The sequence below is a fragment of the Echinops telfairi genome, unplaced genomic scaffold, assembly GCF_000313985.2.
Source record: "Echinops telfairi isolate 266 unplaced genomic scaffold, ASM31398v2 ScPeMD7_655;HRSCAF=1070, whole genome shotgun sequence".
Taxonomy (NCBI): Eukaryota; Metazoa; Chordata; class Mammalia; order Afrosoricida; family Tenrecidae; genus Echinops; species Echinops telfairi.
In genome coordinates this window covers 24,247,028-24,256,019 of record NW_022104553.1, presented here as the reverse complement: position 1 = coordinate 24,256,019, position 8,992 = coordinate 24,247,028, and the positions used below count along the sequence as shown (strand labels likewise).

Sequence of the window (8,992 nt, the reverse complement as noted above, 5' to 3'; positions counted from 1 at the left end):
CGTTCAGCCTCCACACCAACAATATTCACACAGAGAGCGGTGGGGATGCGGGCCCAGAGCGGGCCACGGACCTGTTGGGGGCACGGGATCGGTAGGATGTAGCAGGACTTGAACCTGACTGGACCCCCAAGCTCACGCTCCAAACCATTCTGCCGGCAGCCCGTGGAGCAGGCAGGTGAATTTTGGCTTCTGCTCTGAGTATGTGTGTGTGTGTGGAGGGGGCGCGGTTCTGGGGCATCCAGGAACCTTGATCCTGGGCCTGGCCCACCGGCTTGGGGATCCCACTGGCCCATTGACTGAGAGCCCCGAGACAGTGAACACACCCTTTGGAGTGCGGGGGGATGGACAGGGGAGACGCAGGACCCCGCTTGGTTAGTGAGACGACTCTGTTCCTGGAACACGGAGGCACAAGGGCATGTCTCTGTCAAGACCCCCAGGATTGCACAACATGTAGGCTGAGCCCGTGTGAACTAGATTCATGGCAAGACCCTGCCTCACGGTGGCCCTGGTGTCGGGGTGGAACACTGCTCCCCAGGGCATTCATTCCGTGGCCATCCTGGCCCTTCTCTGGTCGACAGCGGTGCGTTCACACTGCAGCACCAGGGACTCCTGGCTAAGAACGACGTCCCAGGAGTGGCCCATCCACTCTATCACACACACAGGAAGGACGCAGGGTGGGTCCACAGGGACCCGTGCAGGCACTGAGGCTCCGGCAGTTCCTGGAAACCTTGCGGCACAGTGAAGTACATCAAGTACATCATCTTTGTGATGCCCACTCACCCACACCAACAAGATGTGTGGAACCCTGCCCTCTCCAAGGGACTGGTCAGTTCTGGGCTTCAAATGGGCAATCCCAAAGGAAGAAAGTGAGGCTCTCACTACCACCCCAGGAAGAGATAGGGGTGGAGTGTGTCCTCTTGAACCCAAGGTGCCTGTGCTGGGAACCTCTCAAGGCCTGGGAGGCAGAGAGCTATTTCCATCAGAGACAGCACAAAACAGCAGGCAGGAGAGGAATGATGGCATCAGACGCCGGGGACCCGCACGCAGGGGCTGCTGTGGGCTGGCTTCCCAGCCTATGAAGCGAGAGGGCTGAGCCCCTTGGGGGCTTCCTGGCAGAGTGGGGCGCCACCAAGTACTTACTGGTGCCCAGAGAGCTCTGTGATATTTGCTTAAGATGGGCACAGGCTCGATGGCCTGAGGCCCGAGGGAAAGGAGGGCACACCGTCTACAGGCGCTGGCTGGGAAAAGGGTGTCCCAACTGAAGAATAGTGTCCTTAGTCTGTCTGAATCCTGACCTGCGACCTGTGACTTCCCCAACAGACCCCACGTTGTCTGGAAGCTGTGTGTGGCCAAGGCAACAAAGCATGGGGCCTGGAAGAGAAGTCGGAGTGTCCCGGGAGGGTGGGGGGGGGGGGGTACTGGCCTGCTCTCTCGTGAAATTACAGGTAGTCGGCCGCCTCCACCATGCCATTTCCACTACCCCAGGCAGCTCCGAAAAAGCAACCTCCACTGAAAACCACCTCGTGTCCACTCGCTCTTGGAGACCAACGTAGGTTTCCATTCAACAATGTGTGCGCAATTTTGCTTCAACTCGTCTCTTCCAAGTGCCACGGCCTGTCCCATCTCCTCCATCTTCCTTTCCATTCCCCTTGGGGAGATGCCCCCCAGCCCGGCCCCCAGCCCCCCGCCGCCCCCAACACTAGCTCCCTGAGAGAAGGTGGGGTGGGCATGCAGACATGATGAAGGCCATGAACGGGAGCCTGGAAGATCTGGAACCTCAAGGCTGCAGCTTCCCAGCCAGGGGCCCTGAACAGGGACTCGTGTCTCCGCCTGCACCAGGTGCACCCAGAGAAACACTGGCCCAGAGCCGGTCACAAGCCAGCTAGGGTCCCAAACTCAAATGCCCCGAGGCCAGGCAGGTGGGGGAGGGAGGGGCACGTGCACACCACTTGAGCACACATCCCGACCCCAGGCTGACGATGGGAGGTGCAGGGGGAGCGGGGAGCTGACCTCCCTGCTAAGGGTGGGGCACAGCGCGGCAGGCATGGTACACCAGGTCCCAGCGGGGCTCACCTTGGCATTGAGCATGTCGATGCAGAAGTGGCAGAGGGCCGCCTTGAAGAAGTAGTCCTTGGCGCTGTACTTGAGGAGGGGGCTGTCCATGGCGCTGGTCCCCACCTGTGGCCGTGTGGAGGTGGCACTGTGAGCTCACTGGGGCAAGGCGGGGTGTGGGGTGGGGGGGTGAGGGTAGGGGTGCCCTTCCGGGTCTATGCCTGGGTGATAACTGTTAGCCTGGGCCGGGGCCTCTCTCTGGGAAGTTAGCAATTTCCAGAGCACGTTCCCCAGGGCAGGGTGGCCCTGCCACACAGGCAGCACCTGGGGTGGGCACAGGTGGTCTCAGGAAGCTGGCATATTGGTGGGCAGGGAGTGGCAGTGTTGGGAACACATGAGGTGGTGCCCGCCCCCCTCTCCTCCAAGGCCAGCTGCTGGGGCAACCTGGTCCCACCCAGCGCCCCCCACGCAGTGAGAGGAGCCAGGCGTCCATGTCACGATCCCCACTTCCCACGGACTGACAGGGGACCCTGCGCCCAGCACCCACCCACCCCAGGCCTCGGCAACCCTTCCCGTTTCCAACTCTGGTCTGGAAAGCTGTCTCCCTGAGGCGGCTCAGGAAGTGGGGGTGGCAGGGTGTGCATGTGTCTGTATGTGACAGCAGAGCCTCCCAGGGCGGTGGGCAGGGGAGAAGGTGTCATGCCAGGCTGAGCGAGAAGGCTGGGCGAGGGGGCAGTGGGAGGCGGGGTGGGGGGTGTGGGACCTGCTCGTAGATGTCCACGGCCTTCTGGTACTGCTCCAGCTGCGCGGCGTAGCCGGCCACCTTCAACAGACACTTGTTGGCTGAGCTGGAGGCCGGGGAAGAGGTGCGTGTTGGCTGGGCCTGCGACCCCCCGAGAGGCTTGGGGCATCGGGGCCTGGGGACTGCCACTGACGTACCTGTTGGACTCCTCGCCCTTGTAGTAGTCTGCGGACTGCTCGTAGTGCGCAATGGCCTGGGGAGACATGGGGAGCAGGCTGTGCGGAGGTGTGGGGAGGGAGAGGCACCCTGCTCAGGCCCAGGACCCCACCAGGCTCTGCCTGCCCAGCCCCACCTTCTCGATGTCCACCAGCTCCGTCTCGTAGACTTCTGCAATGGAGATGTGATGCTTCGCTGCGATCGTGAAGCGGCCCTGCAGGGACACCAGACACTGCACTGTGACTAGTGACGCCTACAGGCCCACCCTGGCCTCTACCCTCAGGGCCCCAATGCTGGCAGACTGGGGTCCACAGCCCCCGTGAGATGAGGCAAGCAGCTTAGGGCTGAGAGGACGGCGGCTTGTGCGGGGGACCGTGCATGTGTCCCCCGCAGGCTAGGCTCAGGCCTGCCCACAGGAAGTAGTCAACAGTCGTCGGTCAAGAGGCGGAGTGTGGCCCAGGCACCCGGCAGGCACAGGACTGTGGACTGGAGTCCCCACATGTCCCTGGGTGGCCACACGGCTGGGCCTTCCCCTCCAGGGGTGCCCTGTGCTTCTCCAAGGAGGTCACCAGCTCACGGGGCAGGAAGGTGCGTATCCCTCGGGCCCTCAGGAGCCCTGGTGCTGCCAGTGCTCTGCCCACGGGGCTGGTCCACTGAGGGCGCCCGCTGACTGACGGCCCCCCACCCCTGAACACGCCTCCCTCGTGCACCTCCCCTGACTGCTACACTTCAGCCCAGACACAGACCACCAGGGCCCAGGCTGCAGAGGGGCAGGGCGGGGCCCCTGCAGAGGGGTGTGGACAGGTGTGTGTGAGAGAAGCATCAATCCAGGTGCTGGAAGCGGGGTGGTGGGAGGGGGTGGCCCTCCTGTCAGAGACGAAGCCCTGTCCCCCTCCTGTCTTGAGGAGCAGAGTCATCAGATGGGGCACTGGGTAGGGATAAGCTCTGGGTACACAGACCACCCAGGAGGACATGTGGTGCTTCCAATGGGTGGCCCCCATACCCCAGGGCTCTGCCCCTTCCACTTGGCAGCTGGAGGCAGGCCAATAGATGCCCCTTACTTACCATGTCCGTGTAAATCTCGATGGCTCTCATGAGACAGTTAATGGCCTCTGGGGGAAGAAAAGCAAGGGGGGAGATAAATCACTGCAGTGGGAGGGGAACACAAATGCAGGTTCCTCCCTCGGGCTGACCTAGGTACTGGTGCCAGTCGGTGCCTCAGGAGGCTGCCCACTCCCCACCGCAGGGGCAAGGCAGGGCCAGCCAGCCACCTGAGGGGGCTGGGAGAAAGCCCACTTCTTGCCCTCAAGGGCCAGAGCAGCTGGCAAGGGGCAGGACACACTCCAGGTGACCGAGCTACAGCCCCTCCAGCCCACACCCCCCTCACTCTGTGGGGGAGGGCTCCTCTCACCCCTTCCCTTGGGAAGTCACTACTCAGAAGGGGCAGCTGGCAGGGGGGGTGGGGGGGCGGGGCGTCCCTGCCGCACCATCTCTGGCAGAAACCGATCTGGAAGGCGGTGGCGGCGGCTGTTTCTGACAAGTTATTTGGAGGAGAGACGGCAGTGGGCGGCATCTTCCTGCAGAGCTGAGCTCCTCCGGCTTGTTTTACCGCCGGGGGTGGGCCATGGGGGAGGGCGAGGTTGCACTGCACCCCCCCTCCCCCCAACTGGGCCCCCAGAGATGGGGTACCACCAGACCTGGAGCGTGCTCTCGGCAGGTTTCAGATGGCTGGGACACCTGAGAGGATGGGGTGCCGGCCTGGACTGGGTTTTCAGCCCCTCCCTAATTTTCAAGCCCCCAAATTGGGTGTCTGTACGTCATCTTGCGGAGAGGGGACCAATGTGGGACCTCGGAGAAGTTCTGAGCACATGCACAGTCCTGACTCCGATATGGACGTAAGGACGGGGGCTGCGGGGGGGCTGCGCGCAGCAGGAAGGGGGGTCAGAGGTAAGGAACACAGGTGGGTGGGGGCTGGGAAGAGGGTGAGCACAGAGTCCCGCCCCAAAGGTGTGCCTGTGTACATACACACACACACACACAAACCAGCAGAGCACATTCTGAGGCGTGGAGGGGCAGCAGGTGGCGAGCGGGGTGGGGTGTGAGGGGTGAGAAGGTGCTGCCTCCCCCTCCGTAGCTGCTCCCTGGCTCCCTCTGCTGCTCAGAGGGGACGCCCTGAGTGTGTGTGTGACAGTGGCAGGGCTCAAGCAGCTGAACCTGGGGAGCAGCACGGATCTAAGGACGGAAACCACCCTGTGCATCTATCTGGCCCAATGGCTGTTGCTGGGAGCAGAGCTCGGGGGGAGGGCTGACACACAAGAAAGGCCCCTGAAGGGGCAGACTCCCCATCCCTCCTCCAGCCACCCTGCAAGGGGCTCCAGGGATCCCCTGGTTGGGCAAAGAAGGGAGGGTGCTGGCATGCCCTGCAGTGGGGTCCTGCCTTTTTGGGCCTTCCCTGCCCCCCACACCCCCCAGGGGCTCACAAGAAAGCTGAGTGGTCAAAGCATAGGCTACTCATCTGGGAAGCACCCTAGTGGCTGAGCAGTTAAGCGTTCAAGGTCAGCAGTTGGAGCCTACCAGTGGCAAGGGCAGCCTGCCGCTATGAAGACCCACAGCCCTGGAAGCCCACAGGGCAGCTCTGCTGTCCTACACCCCGGGTCACTCTCAGTCGGAATCAACTCCATGGTAGTGGGTTTGGCTTTCTGGGTTTTAAGCATCTGGGGCAGAGCAGGTACCCAGGAACTGGCAGCAGGGGCACAGGAGTGGGTACAGTGGGAGGACACCCCTCCCCCCCAGTCCAGCATGGGTGAGATAGGCCTGGGGGCCCAGCCACGTGTGTGGAACCACGGGACAAGTTCAAATGCACCCCCAGGCTCCAGGTTCTATCCCCCAAGGTTCCTGGCCAGCGGGTGGGGCCATGGGCTAGGAGTCAGGACGGGGTAGGAGGCGGGGACCAGGCCTGCCTCTCGAAACATTCATCCCGTGGGCAAACAGGCTCCAGGAAAGGCCTGCACCACCCCCGGGCCTCAGAGGTGGTGGTGGCTGCTCCCCGAGCAGAGGCCCCCGAAGGTGCCAGCACAGGGCTCCCACAGGACTCCGCTGTGATGCCCAGGTGATCTCAGACACAAAGCAGCTGCCAGCACTTGGTGCAAAGGCACCCATCCCCCACCCCAGGCTGACTGAGGTCCCAGTGGCTGGGGCTGGCACCCCACTCACACCACAACCTGCCCAAATTAGGCTCTTCACTTGGCATGCGGGCCCCTCCTACGGCCTCACAGGGTAGTCCCACCAGCCCACAGTGCCCGGGGCCCAGGCCACCTTAGCATGCCGTCATTCCTGTGCCCGCTGCAGCCTCCCCTGCTCCTTGACAACCATCACAGCCAACAGGTCCCCGCAGTCCAAGTCACAAAAGAGCACACATCACAGGGAGAGCGGCTCTGCTGGCCAGCCCTGAAACCAGTCCTTCTGGTCACTCAGGATCCACAGAGGCGTCTCCAGGTCAACCAGATTCCCCAGGGGGCTCTGGGCAGAAAATAAGCTGGAATACCCTAGGTCATCACCATGGCACCTGGCTGGCAGAGAGGCCCAGCCCGCCAGGAGATCTCCCCTCAGGGAAGGCCCACCCAGGGTCCTCCCAGCCACAGTATGAGCTGTCTGCCTGGCTGGGAGGGCAGATCCCACTGTGTCCCCACGGGAAACCACGGATCCCTGCCATTCTGGAGTCCTGGCCTGAGAGCCAGGTCGCAATGGACCCCGGGGCCCAGCCGAGCGCGGCTCCTCCTGATCCTCAGCCCAAGATCATGCCTCATGTGGCCTCTCCATGTGGCACAAAGGTGTAGTGCTGGCTGTTAACCACTAGGTTATTGGTTCAAATCCGGCCAGAGGCACCTTTTAAGAAAGGCCTGGTGATCCTATGGAATGCACTTCCCTCTGGGTCACCCTTGTGGTAGCTACATAATCTGGTGTCAACTTTCAGAGGGGTGGAGTTAAGCCTGTCGATCAGGTCGCTGCTTGATGACCTCATCTGCAGGCAACAGAGAGAGAAACAGTTCACTGGAGGCCTGGTATACTCTCTCCCTGCTTCGTGGTTGACAAGACATATGGAGCTCCGCTGATAGAGCCAGAAACAGAGCCAGAGCCAGGAGCTAGAGGAGTCACGTGGAGACCCCTGCCAGTGTTGAGATGCTTCCACCACCACTGGATCCACAAGACTTTCCACCCACTAGCCTGTGATCTTCCTGCATTTGGCATCATTGCATGACTGCGTGAGTCTAAAGAGGAATTTATGGACTAATACTGACATATGGGCTAATATCGGACTTATGGACTTGATCTGCATTGGGCTAGGATGTTTTCTTGATACACAATACTCTTTATATCAAGCTCTTTCTTATACACCTGTGAGTCTCCCTGGATTGGTTTCTCTGGTCCACCGGGACTCACACAGCCAGAGTTGGAACTGACGGAATAGCAACTTGTAACATTTCTCTCTCTTGCTCTCTCTCTCTCTCTCTCTCTCACACATCCACACAGCTTCCTCTCCCTTCAAAGGATGGTGACAGGTGTCATTAACTGCCGTAGAGCTGGCTTCCCAACTCGTTGCCTTCACCTGATCCCGGGGAGACACATGCCTGACCCTGCACCCACCTCCCGACCGAGCGCACCCTGGCTGTTAGGGTGTACAGGGTTTCCCCGGGCTGGGTTTTGGAAGTGGATCACCAGGCTTCTCTTCCTGGGTTCAGCATAGCCCCGGAGTGCTGATGAATCGTGTCCTGCATCACTGCAGCTGCGGCCAAGTGGAGATGCACCGCAGCAAGGGGAGCAGTCTATCACTGAGCACCCTCTTTGGTTCACGTCGCTGTTTGCGACACGGAGATTCAAAGTAAGGAAACGAAACCTCAAAGTCTGAGACCCCGGGCAATGCTCTTGCTTCAGGTGCAGCCCAGCTGGGCAAAGACTATCCTCCACACACACCCTGCTCCTGCTGGGTGGCGGCTGCTTGATCTCCCAGCTCTGGCTGGGCCTCTGTTCCCGGTGACATCCCCCTCCTTCCGGGCACAGAGATGCCAGGTGGGAGAATTTCCGCTTCCTTTCTGGCAGCACCTGCTACCTGGCCGGCATTAGAAGCTGCCTCCTTGTGCAGGTTGATTCTGTTCCGGGAACAGATGGCTGCCCCTGCCCTGGTGCACCGAGGGCCTGGGATGGCACTCCCAGGAGGGAGCCGCGTGGCAGCCTCCAGCTGGCCAGCCTCACCTTGTGGGTCAGCTTTCTTGAAGGCATTGCCAGCATCCACGAAGCAGGTGGCAGCATCGTGCTTGCTCTGAAGCTGCAGGTGCAGCTGGGCTGCCTGGCAGAACGCGTTCCCGGCAGCTGGAAGGAAGAGATGGGTGAGCCCCCAGGTGTATGGGGTGCAGGGGTGTTAGGCGTGCCCCCCGAGATCTTGAGCCACAGCCCAGGCCCCAAAGCCTGGGAGAAAACAGACAGGCAAGAGCTTAACAGGGCCCCCACCACGAGGCCACTCCTGCCACACGGCTCATCTGCAGGCCCAAAGCCCTTACACCTGCTGTCCTGAGCCCCCACCCCACACTCCAGCTTCTCCTGGTGAGAAAGGCCACTGAGGGTCCCCAAACACACTCGTGCTGTAAGTCCTTGAGCAAGCCTCCTGACATTTGATGCTCTACCACACAGTCTTTCCCAGGTGGGTCCCAAAGAAACCAGGGCTCGCTGCTGCCAAGCAACTCGAAGGAGCTGAGCCTGCAGGAGCCCCAGGCTGGAAATCGCGACAGGAGCAGCTGGTGCCTACCTCCTGTAGGGACTGAGCACTGACCCACAGGCTGCCTGCATGTGGGCTTAGTGTAAGGGTTTCCCACGTGTCCCTGGCGGCACTCTGAGGCCTGCAGCGTCAGCCACGGGCATTAGAGGCACCCAGGTGAGCCAGGCCTCCACCCGGCACACCACTCACTGACAGTGGGACGGGTGTGTCCC

At 61.5% G+C, this 8,992-nt stretch overlaps 1 protein-coding gene across 1 annotated transcript in view; it reads right to left on the bottom strand.

Annotated features, from left to right (window-relative positions):
- The window catches only part of NAPA (NSF attachment protein alpha), a 23,894-nt gene that overhangs the window by 2,468 nt on the left and 12,434 nt on the right, over nucleotides 1-8,992 (bottom strand). Inside the window, exons 3-8 of the mRNA XM_004710404.3 lie at nucleotides 8,261-8,377; nucleotides 4,076-4,122; nucleotides 3,147-3,224; nucleotides 2,992-3,047; nucleotides 2,816-2,900; nucleotides 2,074-2,178 (exon numbers count right to left, since the gene is read on the bottom strand). Of these exons, the coding sequence (XP_004710461.1) occupies nucleotides 2,074-2,178; nucleotides 2,816-2,900; nucleotides 2,992-3,047; nucleotides 3,147-3,224; nucleotides 4,076-4,122; nucleotides 8,261-8,377 (488 nt within the window). The remainder of the gene's footprint in view (nucleotides 1-2,073; nucleotides 2,179-2,815; nucleotides 2,901-2,991; nucleotides 3,048-3,146; nucleotides 3,225-4,075; nucleotides 4,123-8,260; nucleotides 8,378-8,992) is intronic.